Source organism: Euprymna scolopes, chromosome 4 (assembly GCF_053919585.1).
Source record: "Euprymna scolopes isolate OS-2025 chromosome 4, ASM5391958v1, whole genome shotgun sequence".
NCBI lineage: Eukaryota > Metazoa > Mollusca > Cephalopoda > Sepiida > Sepiolidae > Euprymna > Euprymna scolopes.
This window is the reverse complement of record NC_136485.1, coordinates 432,357-452,235: the sequence shown is the minus strand read 5'-3', so window position 1 is coordinate 452,235 and position 19,879 is coordinate 432,357. Positions and strand designations below refer to the sequence as shown.

The 19,879-nt window shown below is 33.9% G+C and overlaps 1 protein-coding gene across 1 annotated transcript in view; it reads left to right on the top strand.

The window, feature by feature from the left end:
• Positions 1 to 19,879, top strand: part of LOC145266403 (coiled-coil domain-containing protein 112-like) — a 116,510-nt gene that overhangs the window by 46,661 nt on the left and 49,970 nt on the right. Inside the window, exons 6-9 of the mRNA XM_080122058.1 lie at positions 3,847 to 4,039; positions 5,950 to 6,036; positions 7,282 to 7,434; positions 13,517 to 13,639. Coding sequence (XP_079978184.1) covers positions 3,847 to 4,039; positions 5,950 to 6,036; positions 7,282 to 7,434; positions 13,517 to 13,639 — 556 coding nt within the window. The remainder of the gene's footprint in view (positions 1 to 3,846; positions 4,040 to 5,949; positions 6,037 to 7,281; positions 7,435 to 13,516; positions 13,640 to 19,879) is intronic.

Genomic DNA, 19,879 nt, shown 5'->3' with positions numbered 1-19,879 from the left:
GATAGGAGCTTGGTCTTAGATGCATTAAAGGTAACCAACCACCTCTTTCCCCACTGTACCACGCGCTCAAGATCAGAGGAGAGAGAATCAGAGAGAACATCATCATTTACGGCCTTTGATGTGTTGCCATAGATGGTCGTGTCATCAGCATAGATGTTAACGAAAGATTTTAGTATGTGTTTTGGGAGATCATTGATGTAGATTAGGAAGAGAGTTGGGCCCAGTATGGACCCCTGAGGGACTCCAGCATTAATACTGCAGGCCTCTGATTTCTGCCCATCAACCACTACTCTTATGAGCCTATCGGAGAGAAATGATTTAATGATTGAGAAAGCATTTCCAGTTATACCGTAGCTGGAAATCTTGTGTAGTAGGCCTTTATGCCAAACCTTATCGAAGGCCTTTAATATGTCGAGAGCAATTGCCCTAGAAATGAAACCTTTGTCGAGAGATTCGTTAATCCTATGAGATATAACCGTTAGCACATCTGCTGTAGATCTAGCAGAACGGAAACCATATTGCGTGTCGCTAAGACGGTTATTTCTGCTGACGTGGTTGACTACTTCTCTATTTATTGTGGATTCCAGCAACTTACTCATGACACACAGGAGACTTATTGGTCTGTACTGAGAGGGAGATGACTTATCACCTGAATTCTTAAATACAGGGCATACTGATGAGGTTTTCCAGGGTGTTGGGAAGCACTTCTCCTTAAGGCAACGCTTAAACAGTTTGGTAAGTATGGAGGCAAGTTCTGGTTGTAATTTTTTTAACACTATAATTGGAATACCGTCGGGACGAGTTGCTTTACTGGAGTCAAGGTTCGTTTTTATATATATATATATATATATATATATATAAATGTGTAATCATTTTTAGAATGTTTTGAGGAAAAAATCATTCTTCACCATATTATTGAAAATTATTTATCTTGTTGATAAAATAAGGAAATATCATTTAATTAGTTGATGTGCAGATAGAAAATGTGTTTCTATTTTCTATTCTATAAAAAAATCAAGTGGCTTAAAATAAATTAGAATTCTTAATTTTTGTATACTGCTCTTTGTGTGTCTGTTGTTGGCACTGGTTTACTGGTAAATATGCTGTGAACATATGAACGTAGACAAGTGCGTTTATACATAGTGCTATTTTTTGTTCATATTTTCCTTTCGAATTGGAAGGTATTCTAAATAACTTGATTATTATATTATTGAGGAAGCTGAAACTTTGCAAGATTATAATTTATATATCTATAAAAGTTAGAATGTATGTGTGTGAGAGGATTCTTCTCAATCAATATACTCAACGAACTTTGGATCTACATACTTAAAATTTGGTATATAGAGTATTGAGACATGTGGAAAATTTTTTAATCGGTTTTCATCAGGAAAAAAGGGCTGCTAAGGGGTCAAAATTGAAAAATTGGTACACAGAGGTAATCGGATTTTTATCTGTTTTCAGCTGTTTTACGAATGCGCATGCAGTCATGGAACATGACTGCTTCCTTATGTTAAGTATAAGTTGATTTGAAAACACATTTTAAAGATCATGTTGAGTTGGTCTAATGGTTATCATACTTGACCTACTGTCTTTAGGTTTTGGTTTTGATCTCGGCTCGAGTATTTTTTTTTTTTTTTTTTTTTTTTTTTTTTTTTTTTTTACTTCCAAGAAGTGAACTATTTAGAAAAAACATAATATTCGCATGCACATGTGAATATTTTTCTACTTCTGGATAGAAAAGTAAATGCTTGGCAATAATTCAGGGAAAATAACTTGAATATGGTGCAAGAGAGATAACTCCTGTATGTTTTGAGCTTAGAAAACCAGCAGTTTGGTTTCAGCTGATACGGTAATGGTGTGAAGGTATAGAGTAATTAGCATTCATGGTTGGCCTGTGCCTAATGTAGAACATGTGCACTGACACTTGAACTTGGAAATCCTTCTGATACGAAAATAATACAAGTATGTAAATTTAGGCACTGTTGACAGTCCAAGGTGGCTGCATAAAAAGATAAATTTTTGTTTGACACAAGTCTTTTGTTTTTGGACTTCGTTCATGTGTGAGTTTGCTATCAGTTGAGTGAGGAGAAAAAAGGGGGCATTGCTATAAGCAAACGGTTTGTCATGAGAGAAAGTAAATAAAAATCCAACTTGAGTGTGCATTTTGTTCTCAACTTGATAGAATTTACGTGACTAAAATAGGAATTAATTTCCTAAAAATATAGTTTCGTCATTAAAAATTATAGACAATCTTTCAGCTGAGAATTTCATTTACATATATGTAATCATTTTTAGAATAGTTTGGAGGAGAAAAATTATTGTTTAATATGTAATTGAAAGTTATTTATCTTGTTGATAAAATAATGAAGTATCATTTTTTATTTCTTTTATTCACCATCAACGCAAACAAGGCATATCGTCTTTTGAACGTAAAGGAGCTACTAATACAGACCATGCCAAAGAAAGATTAACAAGATGTTGGTTTATGCTACATTTGGACTGCATATCAGTACAGTTAGGGAAGTAGGTAACAGGAAGGGAATTCCAAAGTCTAGCTGTTCGAGGGAAGAAGTTATTAGAGTAGAAAGCTTTCTGGTATTTAGGGACCACAATAGTGAAGGGTCCTGATTTGTTGCTAAGCAGGTTTTTCAGGTATATGTACGTTGAAGAGGCACAAGTGTAATGAGTTCATCAGAGCACATTCCATTAAAATACTTGTAAAGCAGGCACAGGGATGCAACATTGCGGAGATGGGACGGGTTAGAGCTAAGTTGACAAAGCGGGACCTATTAGATTGGAAATTCTTTTTTTGGACCAGATCCAAGAGGGAAAGACTAGTGGTAGATGCACCAGCCCAGATGTGGTAACAATACACCATGCATGGGCACATGGTAGCTTTGTACAGGATATTCTCACATATGAGTACTTCTCTAGCATGATAGAGGGAGCCTACCTTCCTTGAAATAGCCTTCACAATCAATATATTTGTTCCAGTTCATATTTCCTGTGAATGTTAAGCTGATGAGTTTGAAAGAAGAATTCTCAGGTTAGGAGTTATTTGTCATGGATATTGGTGGTTGGAAAGGCTTCTTGTAATTGTTAAAGGAGAGTAGCTTAGTCTTAATAGCATTAAATGTTACCATCCATTTGCGACAAAATCCACTACAGTCTAGAGGTCATTTTCAACCATTGTCTTAGATTTGTGTACATTTGTTCTTCTCTCATGCATGTTAGAGTATTGTATCAAAAATTTAACAGGAAAAAAAAATTATCTAAAATTTCAACCAGGCAGTTGACATTGTTCGCAGCAAATCATTTCTTTATTTGCATATTTTAAAGCTAAACATTAATGAGAAGTGACTTTTCCAGAGCATTCATCATCAAGCCCAAACTTCAGTTGACGTGATATTGTAAAGAAACAGTGAGGGAATTTGATGAACGACGTTATCATTATTTAAAAAAAATTTTTTGCAAATTAGTCCACCGGGCAAATTATTCCTCGTAATTTATGATAATTAATAGAGGATTGAATCAATAATAAAACATACACAATCTGCATAAATTAAAATATCATGTTTAAGTGTATTGTATGACCGGGCAACACCGGACTGCCAGCTAGTAACTGCCTAAAATCGAAAATAACAAAACTTCCATAATTTTCTATAAATTAAATCTTTTTTTTTTTTTTTTTCTACAAATATCAGTAACTCTTAGTGATGGTTAGTATGAGAATTATTAACTCCATTACAATGGAAATATCTCTATAGTTTTTTTACTTCAGAAATTTACTAAAATATATCACATTTGACAATGATTTGTATATATAAATACTATTTTCTGTTGCAGTTATGAAGTTTTAATCAAGGAGGAAAAATCAACATTTCTCGAGATTCAGGCTTTGGAAAAAAAATATGAGAGTTGGTCTAAATTAGAGCAGCAAGTTCCAGGCACTCAACCAGTCCCATTTGGTTCTAAGAAGCCTCTGTCCTCAGCCAGAGATGTGACTGTGGACTTACCACATGAAGTGGCTAACTTTGATGTATGTGTAACTTTTAATTTTTTTTTTTTTTTATAATTTCTATTATTTTGTTAAAGTTTAGATTTGAAAGTTACCTACTATACTTTTGTAACATCACATATTCTAATTGTGTTTGTACTACATTCATTTGATGCAAACAAACAAGCATATCACTGGAGTGATTACCTCTTATCCACAGCTGCTCAGAAACTCTGGCATAGAATTATAAATTGATGGATTTCTTCTTACAGCCCTCACTCAATTTATTTCTTTGGCTAAAGTTGGTGCAAAGTACACCAACCAAAGCAGACATATTTCGTTGATTTACTCAAAATGTCAACGATATGGTAAATCTACCTTAGTTGTATGGCACACGTTATAAAGACTGTGTAGTTGTTTTATTCTTTATTCAATGTAGACTAATAGAAAGTATTGTCATTTGAAAGTACAATGTCATCTGTTGATGATTTGTTGGAATCAGATAAACTTTCTATTATAGCATACAAATTACTTTAATTATAATGCTAAATGATTAACCACATGGTGTTTGATAATTTTTATTATTATCACAGTGTTTCGGATAATGTAACCTCCAACCTTCCTAAGGTGTAATTTGTCAAATTTTTATTTGGAATCTATGGAATTTCAAACATAACTCTTTCTTTTATCCATGGTGGTAGCTTGCTCTTATATTATTTAATTGGAATGTTTATTGAGATGAGTATTATTTATTCATTTTTATTTATTGCGGACTATTATCCTCATCTTTTAGTTGTTGTTTCACGATGTTTCAGCCAACTATTCTTCTTGCCTTGCTCTTGTTCCATTGAAAATTGAAATCTTCAGCTTCTAGAAGACTGTCACTTAGAACTGACTATTACTTTAGTACTTAATCCATTATGCCATAGGTGCAATTTGAGTATGATTTTTAGGAGTCATAAACCTACTCTGATTGTAGGTGCGTAGTCTTGTTACTTTAAATAATTAATTTTAAGTGACAGTCTTTCAGATTAGCGCATTATAATTTTATTCATGTTTTATTTGACTGCTAAATTGTATAACTAAAAACATAAATTTTGATTAATAATTACTCTTGTTTAAATTATTTTACTTTGAACTGTTATCTTCATCAATGTTAAAGATTGTTTTTACTAACTTTTGACCAATGTACTCTCTGAACTTTTTTTAAATGCATGCTTCTTAACTACAAAAATGAACATAGTTGACCGAGATGATAGCAAGTAAGACACAATGCAGCTGATCTATAAATAATATTTTGTTTTCTTTCACACCAAAAACAGTTTTGGATTTTACAGTTATGACGATTGTTTGACATCAGTGAAGGTGTGTGAGGGTGGTGTGGATGTTTTGGCAGTTAAGAATATGTCAGCTTGTTCTCGTTCTGTGACCAACTGCCCGCTTTCTGTTGTGTTAATTCATATAAACATTCTTTCCCCCTCGAATGTTTAATATTTCCCATTCTCTGTTGTTTCAAATCCTATGACCAATATCCTCTCACCTCTCACAGGTCAAATTATACATTCCAATAGACAATAGTGGAAAGTCCCACATTCCTCAAATGGATCAATCTGTGTGTGTTCAACCCATCGAATGCTTCTTTTCTTAGGGTCACCTGCCAAATATCCAAATAGCCATTTCCAAGTATTTTCCATGAAGAGTAAGGAATTATTATTATTTACATTAAAAGAGTATTTGTGATTCAAGAACAATTCTGGTTCGTTACCCCCCCCCCACCTCATATCATTAAAAACCTGCAATTATTTTCATGAATTACTAAATGTGCACTGATCAGTTTTTTCCCAAAATTTGATAAAAGTCGTGATTAATGGTTGCTTACATTATTTGAGTAGTACTGATCACAGGGAGAGACACTTCCTGTTTTAAAATTTTCTTTTTTTTTTTTTTTTTAGAAATTTGTCCAGCAAACTGGTGGTTTCCGTGGTGGTTGGGATGAATATGATCATGAAACATTCCTCAAATTGTATGCAAGATACAAGGTAAAGCACATGTCACTTTAAATGTTCATGGATTATATCATCTATCAATATTGCAGGAAGTTTTTAAAGTTGGACACTGATGTTCATGTAACAGAGCACATATGAGCACGTATGAGGATATCAGCAGCAGAAGGATGGATGACAAGTGATTGTATTAGCAGCAGGAGCAACGTTTGTATGCGTATGCAAATTAGAAAGTGTGGACCAGCTGGTGTGAAAAGAAAAAGGAGAAAAAGGACACCATATGGTCGGAGAGAAACAAAGTCGGTGCTGAAGGAGATGAATGTGTACATTGAAGATGAGAATGGGTTGACTGGCAGCGTGTGGTCAGAAGAAAGAGAAATGTTTCCAAGTAACATGGACATGTGACAGTGAGAGACTTTTAAGCTGGTGTCGAGACAAAGAGAAAGAAAAACTATAATAAATGACATGTCAATAAGAAAAAAAATGCAGACCTGGATTTCTATTTATTTCTAGTTTTATTTTTATGAATTACTAAAGTAAAGTGTAACACCACATTACATTACATTTATCCATTATTATACTGAAGCTTAGAGAAACAAATGTTAATTAACTAAGTTTTATATCCAAAACAGAAAGCTACATATTCTTTAGTTCTGAGATTGAGTTATGGTTAAAAAATCCATTTTAATTGTTCTAATTAGCCATAATTTGCAATCCATTCTGCAAATCATTCTACTCTTATTAAGATACTGTCTATTACTCTCAGCTTCTATCACTGTATGTGGTTTGACCCTTTCGCTTTTCTCTCTTTCTCCACTGTATATCTATCTGTTTATAAACTATAAAACATACTATTTAATGCATAACAAAAATCAAAAACCTTTAATCAGGTTTCTTTTCACACTAGAATTCACATTGCATGCTATTTGAACGTGTACCTGCATCACAATTACTACAAAAAAGTAAATCACTTGTAGAAAAAAAGTCAGACATGTAATTGAATAACTTTCAAGAACTTATCAAATAACAAAGTTAAAAATATATTGTGTGAGACAAAATGACTTATAGGGTTGATAGAACATAAAAGAAACAATCCCAATCATAAGCTGACCAACTTTATCATAAAATGAATAAATATGCCCTCCCCTCTCGCCATTAGGATAATCTGCATAAAGAATAATTCTTTGTAAATTCATCCTGTGTACAATTTCTTAGTGCTTCATATACTCTGTATTCAGTGTGTGTGTGCGCGTGTGTTCTAAATTTTGTTTTCTTTTTCAGCAAAAGCCAATTTTTGTCAGCCATGTTGTGCCTGCTCTTGTTGGAAAAACCGAAGATGATATTTATGCTCATATTGACTGGTACGAACGTTATTTGGCTTTGAATGAATCCAAAAAAGAAGCTATACAAAAGTGGAGAAAGTCTAAGCTGGAGGTAATTTCCTTATTCTCTTACTATGAGTAATCCCATGTTAAATCAACAGAGGTCAGAATAGAATTGGTCTTATATACATCCGAAATCTCAATAAGATTAAGCTGAAGCATTCATCTTGTTTAGTTTTAGATTTTTTCTACTCCTTACATAAAATCATATTAAAATTTATTCCTATTGCATTGATCAGATGATTCTATTGCTGGCATTGGTTTCCCTGATATTTCTTTCTAATATGGAATTGGATATTTATAGGAGGGTCCAAGTGAAGGTTGCTAACAGTCTAAGTGAACATGTTTTTGTGGAACAAACTGGATTTGAACTTGGCGCATCTAGGTTGTCAGTTTATGTCGTTAACCACTAAGCTTCTTTTCTTTTTTTTTTTCTTTTTTCATTGTCATTTGACTACAAACAAGTCACAGAGCTACTTACTCATGAGAGGCTACTATTTGGGACCAGATTTGCAGGGGTACTATTTATGGAGTTGAGCAGCGAGATGTCTATTCAGCTTACACTTGAATTTCTGCATGTCAATACAATCAGGGAAGCAGGGTCCTAGGAGGGAATTCCAAAGTCTAATAGTCTGAGTGAAAAATCTATTTGAGAATAAAGGCTTTGCAGCATCTAGGGATCTCTACAGTGTAGGAGTGCGATTTTGCTGCTTGTCATTTTTTTTTTTTTAGGGTATTGTCGGAGTTCATCAGAGCAGTTGCCATTGAATTTTATATAGATTCGATTTTAACAGTAATAACATGTTTCAAAAAAATAAAAAAGTTAGTGCTCATATGTGTTAATCTAAAGTCAAACATCTATTCTTTTAAAAATCGCTATGTTACATTTGACAAATTGAATTTCCTATATTGTTTAAAATAAATGCTGAAAATTTAATTAAATTTGAGTAATTCTTTTCTCTTTATTGATAAAGATGATGACTGACATGAATGATTTTCAAATTTGGTATATATTTTTATAGATTTTGACGAAAAAAATTCAGTATTTATTATGTGAATGTGTTAGTAAAAAAAAAAGGAATTTCCATGTCAAAATTTTATTCTGTTGAGAAGAAAGTTTCACTAAAAATGAAGTTAATGTGTTTAAAAGAAGTAATAGCACAGGAAGTTTTAAGTGAGATGTGGCAAATAAGCTATTTTTCTCTTGGCTTTTATCAATCAACCAGGACAGATGTGTATTTTGGAGATCTTTCATCCTCACCTTCTTCAGAAAGTGGCTTTTAGAATATATAATATTACTGTATGTTTGTAAAGATGTTAATAGCAATTTTAAACAAAAATATATTCAAAAAAGAGAAAAATATTAAAACACAAATTGACAACTATTATGAAATCATGGTTGTTAACATACTCAATTTCATCCTCCCCTAACAAGGCTTAGAAGAAGGGTGTTAAGACACAAACCACCAAGATCTAAGACATGTCTGACAGGGAAATTTAAGGAGTTGAGAAATGTGATGTTTGTTCACATTGCATTTAAACTTTCGCGAGTTTGTACAGTCAGGAAAACTGGAAACAGGGAGGGAATTCCAAAGTATAGCTATGCATGAGAAGAAACTATTATAGTAGAAGACTTTCTGGCATCTAGGAATCTCAACAGTTATGGGGTGTGATTTTGCTGCTTGTTGGGTTAATCGGGAGTATGTCCATCGAAGGCACGCAAGTGTTATGAATTTGTCAGAGCATATTTCATTTAAATACTTGTAAAACAGGCACAGGTACACAACATTGTGGCGATTTGGAGCTTATTCATGATGGACAGAATATTAACAGAGGATACGGGCTGATCATTGCTGTTATATATGAAGTAGGATCTAGTTGATACTTTTTATTTAGCAAGTTGCTCAAACTTCTTATTTGGTTTTAGTTTACTCTTTCTCTGTGTTAAAAATACCAAGTTTGTAAAAGGAACATACAAAGCTATCTGATTTATCTCCCTTGAATTTATATCATAGTTATCTCCTTTTGATTGCCATCTTTTATACTTCAAATAACAGATTTCTCTTAAAAAAAAAAAAAAAGAAAAGATACTAATAACATTTCTTTTACCATTCAAATAGTTTGTTTTTTTTACATGGGGGTCACGACTTATCAAGGCCCGAAGGCCATTCAGGGATAAGGGTTATTGCGTGTACAGTAATCAATGAGATAATATTGTAGTAATCGTTAGTATTGGGGGTTTTGATAGAGTGTCTTACTTAAGGGGGTGGTTTGTCAGGAGTTTGTTTATGTTGGACTTGAAGACGTCCAAGTTGTAGTCAGGTGGGAAACAGGCAAGCGGCAGAGAGTTCCACTGGCGTGCAGTTCTAAAAAAGAAGCTTTGCTCATGGAATCTACGTTTGGATTTAGGCACAGATAAAGAGTGGGGAAAATTATTGACAGTAGTTTCAGCCAGACGGGTGTTTCTCGTGAAACATTGGCGAGGGGGGACGAGGCATTGGAGCTCAGATGATCACCTGCCATGGAAATAGCGATAAAACAAAGACAGGCTTGCAACGTCTCTTCTGTGGGAGAGAGGTTGCAGGGAAGAGAAAAGGGCATCCCCCACTAAACCACAAAGTCTATTTTGTACTCTGTCAAGGCAGGATAGGTTGTTTTTAGCAGCTCGTGCCCAGATGCGGCAGCAGTACTCCATTCTTGGGCGTATTTGGCTTTTATATAGATAGAGAATTGCATCAGTAGTGAGATATCTTCTGGAGCGGTAGAAGAATCCCACCATTTTCCCAGCGTCCCTGGCAACAGATTTGATGTACGTGTTCCATTTTAGATCAGGAGTAAAGGTCAAACCCAGAAGCTTGTCAAAACACGGGGCCTCTCTCAGACCAGAGCTATCCATCCCAATTGATGTCAGATGGGAATCAGAGCGTTGATGATGTAAGGATAGGAGTTTGGTTTTAGATGCATTAAAGGTAACCCGCCACGTCTTCCCCCACTGAACCACGCGCTCGAGATCAGAGGAGAGAGAATCAGAGAGAACTTTGTCATTTACAGCCTTTGATGTGTAGCCATAGATGGTCGTGTCATCAGCATAGATGTCAACGAATAATTTAAGTATGTGTTTAGGGAGATCATTGATGTAGATCAGGAAAAGAGTTGGGCCCAGGATTGACCCCTAAGGGACTCCAGCATTAATACTGCAGGCCTCTGATTTTTGTCCATCGACCACTACTCTTATGAGCCTATCGGGGTATAATTTGCAGGGATACTATGTAGGGAGTTGCGCAGCAAGATGTCTATTTACATTACACGTGAACTTCTGCATGTCAGTATAGTTAGGGAAGCAGGAACCCAGAAGGGAAGTCTATCAGCCTTAGGGAAAAAAACTATTAGAGTAGAAGGCTTTCTGGCATTTGGGGATCTCTACTGTGTAGGAGTGGGATTTTGCTGCTTGTCAGATTGTCGGGGGTATTTACGTTGAGGGTGTACAAGGGCTTGCAGTTCATCAGAGCACCCACCATTAAAAAAACTTGTAAAACAGGCAGAAGGATGTAACATTTCATTGATGGTACAAAGGTTGAAGACTAGCTGACAGTTCAGGACTGTATTTAGCTGGAAAGCAGCCTCATGTTTATAGTATTTCACAGATTGGAAGTTCATTGGAAAAAACTTTGTTCATAATAGTTCTATTTAGTTTTAGGCACAAAAAGAGGAAATAAAATTCTTTGCAGTAGTTGATGCTAGATAAGTTCACTTCACAGCTTTTGGTGCAATGAATGCTTGGATATTTACATTTCAAATTATAAAATAATTGATTTTATATAATTTCAACAAAAAATCTTTTTCTAACTGTAATATTATGTGAGGAGTTCTTTGATACCCAGTGGATCACTTGTAATCTTTTTTTTGGCAGAAATAGCTGTTCTCTTGGTGACACAAGTAGTTGACTGATTGGATAGTGATGTCTCTCAGCAGTGGTAACAGTAGCAGTTATATGGATGTTGTTTTTCTTTGTGGTTGAAATAATGGAAACCATTGATGGTAACATTTAATGCTACTAAGACAAAGCTCCTTTTCTTCAAGAATTACCAAGTAAATCTCCAGCTACTGATTGCTATGGATAATAACATTAGTGGAGTGTTTATCATTCAAACTTCTCAATCTAACATTTACAGGATCTCAGGTAACATGATGTGAAACAAATACATAGAAAGCATTGCCAAGGCAGATATATTTTTTTACAAGGCAGTCACCGCATATGAAGGCCAGAAGGCCACTCAAGAATAAGATAGCTACAAAGAAGGTGGGCTCCCTCTACAGTGGTAGGTAAATACTCATACCTGATACTAAATTCTTTTGAATGAAAGCCTCATCTACAAACAAAAATCTGTCTTTATATTCTCACCTCGAACTCCAGACACTTCTTAAATTTGCATACTTTTTTGTAATAGAAGCGTTCCAGGTTCAAGTGCCAATGCTTCTCTATGGCAGGCACAGGAAAATGGTGGGCACTTATTACTATGCTTTTCCATACCATTACTGCATGCTGCAACTTCTTGTACACTAGATATGTGCAAACTGTATGGCTGATCCCCAAAATGTATAACCATTTTGACCCTTCTTTCACTTAATTCACCAAAATTTAGAAAATCAACCAATTTTAGTGAAATTTTAAGTATTTATTAATTAACGATTACGGATTATAATGGACTCATTATTTTTTTTTAAATCTTACTGAAAATATATTATTTTTTGTAAACAAAACACACCTTTACTAAAGTTATAGTTTTAAGTACTAAAGTACATTTTTTTTGCTTTTTTTATGAAAATAAATCATCATAGATGTTAACAACTAAATCAAACTTTTCTTTAATATTTCAGGAAAATTATGAGAAAGCCCTTTAAAGTCTTTGTTAATGAAATCAATATAACTTGAATAAGCCGGCTTTTATACCGGCGCTTATGTCAACGATCATCAAATCCAAGGGAGATAACCAGCATAAATGTAGCAAAAATCAGAATATTTTGCAAGATATAATTTGGGACGCTGAAATAATCAGTTGAACAATGAAAGAATGTTAAATGAAAAAACAAACAAAACCAAACACTTTATCTTTTGCAGAATCTTTGAACGTTGTTATTTTTTCCTACTTTAATCACAGACAGAAATGACTGATTACCTAAAATAAAGAAAAACAAATTTCTTTGAATTTTTTATTTTCGTTTAAAAAAAAAATTACATTGACTGTTTAAATACTTCAAAAAAGTTTTCTATTTTCCTTGTTTTGTGTACGTTAATTATTATGGGCCCCAAATCATACCTTGCAAAATGAAACTACAGAATAGTAACAATAAATAAATTAAACTTTAATCATTGACGGTTTAAATACTTCAAAATCTCCTTAAAAAAGTTTTAATCATCCAGACGCTGACTGATTACCTAAAATAAAGAAAAACAAATTTCTTTTTTTGTGTGTGTAATCAATTTTTTTTTTAACATTCTTTCATTATTCTACTGATTATTTCAGCGTCCCAAATTATATCTTGCAAAATATGCTTATTTTTGCTAGGTTTATGCTGGTTATCTCCCTTAGATTTGATGATCCGTTGACATAAGCGCCTTTATACCTATGGGTCCTATCAGTGTTCACCATAAATTTGCATGTAACACATAATGCAACTTCCTGTATACATAGCTCTAACCTCTAACTGAATAATGGAAAATTTGTTTTTCTTAATTGAAAGTTACATGGAATTTTCCATTTGTCAAAGTACTATTTTTACATGCCCCAATACTATAACTGTACAGTGAATGTGAACACTTCATTTGAGATATAGTACAACCTTGAAATACAGCATTAAAAGTTAGTAACAAAATACAGTATAGTATATAATACACATATATATAATCAAATAACATTATAAATAACACCATAAGCCGGGCAAATACTGTAACCAGGGACCGGAAAAACATTGCATTTTACATCATAACCTAAAAAAAAAACCTATTCTAAGGCCATCATATCCCGAGTTCTACTGTGATCTATTTTTTACAGGAAATCTTATATCATATAGTGATATTTCAAATTTTGAAAAGCTGTGTTTTTAAAAACTCATGTTTGAATTTCTGTCTTCAGGAGAAAAAGGAAAAGTTGACAATAACTGAAGAGAAATGCAATTCACAAGAAAAACAAGCAGAAATGAAAAAAAAGCTTGAAGAGGAACGAGAACAAAAAATGATTCAATTAAAAAAGTGGAAAGTAAGTTTAATGAACAATTTTTCTTTTTTAAGAACGCAATCATTCTATCTTGTGTGGTGATATATTTATATACGTGTATGCATGCATGATAATGTGTATGTAGGGTTGGTTAAAGTGATGAATGAGTTTCGATTTGTGAGGGGATTCATGTCAAATCTTGGTTGAGCAACTTCTGGAAGTCGAGAATATATAAGTTGCTAAGTTCTATTTTGTTTAGCTGTTGTGTAAATTAACCAATTGAATTAGGGAACCCAAAATACTTTCCTCAGATTTAAAATGTAAAATAAAAGATAAAGAGCTTGCTTTCCAACCGTATCATTATATCCTAAACATTTAGAAAAGAGCATTCGCATCGAATGTGTTTCTTTTCAGTTTACATCTTCATCAAATGTTCTTTGATATTTTGATGGAATTACTCCAGAATTATCTGAGATTGATTTCCTTTCAACTGATACCTGAGTTATTATTGAAATTGTTATGGAGTCAGTAACTGCGTGCCCTGTGATTGGATGAAAAACAACCAATTACAAGCTACCTTTTTAGATTTTTCACTAAACCTAACATGTGTGTTTATTCTTTTTTTTTTTTCAAAGTTCCTTCCTCTTTTGCCTGTAGTTATCCTCAGAGATATACAGCATAATCACGTTGAAACGCTGGTTTCCATTAGATCACCGAAGTTTAGCAACATTGAGCCTGGCCAATACAAAAATGGGTGACCATCTGGTAATATCAGGTGCTGTATACACTCAGAGCCTGGAAAGGGATGGGCGCCACCAGGCTATTCTTGCCCAAGACATGCTGCATGAAATAATGCAGCACCCCCACGACCTTAGAGGGTTAAAGAACTTGTCATGTCATCTTCAGAGAAAGCACATTTACCTTCAGCTCCCTCCATCACACAGTGGGGCATGTGTGAGGATTAATTCAGCAACTGTAGCACTGAAGACAAGGCTCTATTTCTGCACCACAGCCAAAATAAATTCAGAAAACAAGAAATATAAAAGCTGTGAAAAGGACATATCTTTAAGGATAAGTTCTGTAAATACACGTCCCTCTATTTCTTTCCTCTTTTTTTCCTTCTTTAAAATACAAGGTTTTATTACACTCTCATTTGTGCTGTGTTTCTTTCTTCTTGATGGCATCACACTATCTTTGTTACCATATTATCTCCCTTTACTTAGTCTGCCCAATATTATCGAGAATGCACTCTCTTGTGTGATTGTTTGAAAAACTTATTTTACATCTGTACAAAAATTTGCTTGCTGGGTATTCAAGGCCAACAAAAACATTTTATCCAGCTCCTCTTATGAATGTGCTTTCTCAAACCTAAGCAGGCTTTGCCTATAAGTTATGTTTCCTGTTGGCAGCTGCATAAGCATTCATAAACACAGAAGTGACATTTTTTTTTTTTTTTTTTTTTTTTTTTTTTTTACTTCAGTCAAGGTTCTCAGAAATCAAGGGACCCCTTTCCTGGTGATAACATTTGATCTCTATATGAGATACATAAATATTTGAATATTTCATTGAAGTTCTTTTTTACATCTCAAACACTGAGTTAGTACAAAGGTTGAGAACATAATTTTCCTCTCTCTCTAATTGACCATTTAAATATGTTATAGTATATCTTTCTTGTAGTCTATTCATCTTACGGAATTCCTGGACAAGAATTTAGCTAGTCTGGTGCAGTATTCAGCTTTGTGCTGTTACTTCAGACATCATCACTTAGAGAAGATGCACCATTCCTCATAAAAGCCAGTGTGAGTTAGCCATACTGAGGAGTACTTACTTGGGTAGAAAATAATGAGTGATTTTCAATATTTAGTCAGGGTTTATTTGTATTGAAAAGTATCCTCATACCAAGTTATCCTGACAACTCTCCGTACGGAGAGACCTTAAACACTCAAAGATAGTGTTTAGTAGGCATTCAAGTTCTTCATATGTACAACAATGTGCTATTTAAAATTATTAGCGGGGGATAGATGTTTACCATTTTTTTTATAGTATTTTAACAGCTAAATTTAATTATTGTAGTAGATTTCCTCATTAAATTAATATTTGAACCAAATTATAAAATTATAACAAATTTTGTTCAAATAATGTTGTTTTAATCTGCACTTATAAAATTATTGGATGCAAATAACTTTTAAAACTTTCACTTATGTAATACATAATCATTTGGTAAAAACTTTCAAACCAGAGAAAATTACTTTCTAATCAACAGTTTAAATGTTTCCAAATTCCTTTCAAATTTCAAAGGATCATAAAATAGTCCATTCTTTTTTATTTTGCATTATTAATAAAAAAAATGTATGAATTGCAATATGATGGATTTCATTTTCTAATTAAATTTGTTTAAATAAGATTTTAAGATTAGTTCATATATTAGAGCGATTGATTGTTTTACTTCTTATAAAGTTGGTACTCTCTATCACTCTAATTACTTTCTCACGCCTGGGACTATTCGCTGTCTCTACAAATCTATCAGATGATGTATAGAGTCCTGTGATCATATTTAGACTGGTGAGTCTATGTTCTATTTGAGGGTTATTGATAAGCTTCAGAAGTTTATATATAACTAGCAGGCCCACCCGGCGTTGTTCAGGACTGTATAAAACAAGGAGAAAAATGAAGTTGACTTTGAACATATCTGTCATTCTTAGGAGAGACAAATTTTTATGTATATATATATCATTTGCTATCTCGAGCAAAAGAATATTTTACGTAACCTAGGAAGTGAATTACACAAATTATGTATGAAATAATTTTAACTTCCCTAGGACATGTGATTAACAGAATGAATATTAAATAATTTTACAATTCCTAGGATGGATAATGTACAACACATATATTAAATAATTTTCTTACTCTCTGACGGGTCATGTAAATATATATATATATATATGAAACAATTTAATGTACTCTCAACAGGTATTGTACAACATACATGAACTAATTTCTCTTCCCACCAAGGTCATCATAATTTTAAGAAAAATGAATTCACTGTTAGAAGATGAATCATTAGAATTCCCAAATAAATACATAAACACATTATCTTGGTTAGTGATTAGGTAACGCTTGCTTCAACAGAAAATTCGTCCTTACTGTGTTTCTTTTCCCACCACAACCACCGACAATCTACACTATAATTTTAAGCAAAATTATATGATTTATAGAATAAGACTCAGCAGATTTTCCAAATAAATATGTAAATATTATTTCAGCATGGTTCGTATTCCGTATGTCAGTTTCTTAATAAATTGTTTGGTGAAAGTACAGAATAGTTTTAAAAAATGCCTTCCTCTTCCCATATTAAGAATGACTTCCTAAACATTAACATTATTATTTCAGTATGGTCCGTATTCCGGGTGTCAGTTTTTTATTTATTAAATTGTTAGGTGAAAGTACAGATTAAATAAAAAAAAACATACCCTCTCCATATTAAGAATGGCCTTTTAAACAATAACGTTATTTTTTCAGCACAGTCCGTATTCTGTATGTCAGTTTCTTATTTAGTAAATTGTTAAGTGAAAGTACAGAATAGTTTACAAAAATACCCTCCTCTCCTTATATTAAGAATGGCTTTCTAAACTATGACGTTATTATTACAGCACAATCCATATTCCATGTCAGTTTTTTATTTATTAAATTGTTAGGTGAAAGTACAGAATAGTTAAAAAAAGATACCCTCCCCATATTAAGAATGTCTTTCTAAATGTTATTATTTCAGCATAGTCCGTATTCCATATGTCAGCCCCCCCCCCAACATCACCTAAAAAAAGAAGGTTTGGTAATCCCTGGTGGTCTCCAGAGTACTTTTAAAAGCAACATAATCGTACTTGTTTCTCCAACCCCACCACCATCAACATATGATGTCACTTCCGGAAAATGACTCAGCAGTTTTTCAAAATATATGGTTTCATTGTAAATTGTTTGTATTTTTATAATATAGGTGCTACACTGTAGAAGCACCTTATTTAAAATTCATGCTACTCAAAAATATAAATATTTCAAAGTGCAGTTAATGATTAGGCAACAGTTGCTTTACAATAAACTAATCAAGAAATTGGATTGAGAAACAGATACTTAATGTTAACTAACACTAAACAAAAATAGAGATAATTCATGTCAGTTTCGTATTTAATAAAGTGTTAGGTGAAAGTACAGAATATTTAAATAATACCTGCCCGTCCCCATATTAAGAATGGCTTTCTAAATGTTATTATTTCAGCACGGTCCGTATTACGTGTGCCATCCCTCCACCCCAGTCTTAAAATTATGTATGAAATAAATATGAGATTGTAAAAAAGATAACTCCTGACTGACAAACAATATGGATTCAGGCAAACCCGTTCAGCAGCAGATATCTTAACTGTAGTTTCTGAATGTATATACCGTTCATTGGACAAAACAGGGGAGGGTAGAGCGATAGCCCTTGATATATCTAAGGCTTTTGACAGGGTATAGAACGATGGTCTTCTAAGGAAAATTAGATCATATGAAATCACTGGAAAAATTCATAATGTAATTAAATCCTTCTTAAGAGAAAAATCCAAATTGTCCTCGATGGTCGTACATCTAAGCAATATGACATAAATGCGGGAGTACCTCAACGGTCTATCCTTGGACCTCTATTATTCCTGATATTCATAAATGACCTCCCTGATAAAATTGTTTCGGAGATGGGTATATTTGCCGATGACACCACTTTCTAGAACTGATAAGAGGGGAAAACAAATGAACACATATCCAAGGAAATGGCAGAAACACTAGAGGATGACCTCGAATCTGTAGTGGAATGGGGACAAAAATGGATGGTCACATTCAATGCTGACAAGACTAAACTTGTTTCCTTCAATAACTACAAGAAACCTTCTCTACCACCAATAGCAATGGCCAAGAACACATTGCCTGAAAGTACTTCTTTTAAACTCCTCGGCCTAACGTTTACAGGGAATATGAACTGGAATATATACATTGAGAGCATTGCCAAGGCTGCTGCAAGGAAGGTTGGCTCCCTCTACCGTGCTAGAAAACTACTTACGCCTGAAAGTATCCTGTACCTCTATAAGGCCACCATTCGCCCATGTATGGAGTACTGTTGTCACATCTGGGCTGGTGCATCTGCTGCTTGTCTCGCTCCTGGACAGGGTTCAAAAGAGTCGCCAACCTGATAGGTCCTGAACTGTCATCTAGGCTTCAGCCTCTGTCCCATCGACGAGATGTTGCATCCCTTTGCCTGTTCTACAAATGCTTTAATGGTGAATGCTCTGACGAACTGCAAACACTTGTACCTCCTCGACGTAACTACCCCCGAAAACCTGACAAGCTACTAAGTCTCATCCCTTTACAGTAGAGATCCCTAAGTGCAAGAAAGCCTTTTACTCCAACAGTTTCTTCCGCAGAGCTGCAGGTCTTTGGAACTCCCTTCCGGGATTCTGCTTTCCCAACTGTACTGATATGCAGAAGTTCAAGTGTAATGTGAACAAACATCTTTCTACTCATCTCCCTTCATAATGCCCTTGCAAATTAAGTCCCTGATAGTAGCCCCCTGCTTCAAAGTGGCACTGTGCCTTGTTTGGGGTGAAAATTGAATAAAAAATAAAATAAAATAGGTTTGTTTTCATATTTACAAATTTCAAACCGCGATACAAATAATACAATATATAAAAAAAAAAATGAGTTGGTGTCATCATTTAGAATCGAAAGTTAAAAAACCGAGCATTCCAGCCTGATAAAAAATTGAAGGAATAAACTGAATGTGTGCATGTGCTTAAAAAATGAAAATGTCAGCTAATGTTTAATGAACATTTTATATGCAAATTTGTCGATGCCTGTATGCGATATACATGCATGTAAGCAAAGATATTATTTGCTATAAACCACCCTTGGTGCATGGATATTATTTCCTGAGAATTTCAGTGCTATGTGACCAGTAGTTTAAGAGTTTACCTGTTAGATATTTACACACACACACACACACACACACATACATATGTCTAATGTTTTATTTATATAGATTTGGTTGATCCCACTTTTTCTTCTCTTCAACCTTCTCTCACAAACATGATGTTGTTTGTCTGTCTTTTCCATAAATACTATTATGGCATGTGTTCTTCAGAATTATCTATTCCCTGCTTCCTTTGTTCCAGCTCATTTCACTCATTGGTCTAGTGGTATCAATCAATTTGCTGTTTTGATACCTCATTATTGTTACTTAAAACCTTAAAATACACGTCAGCT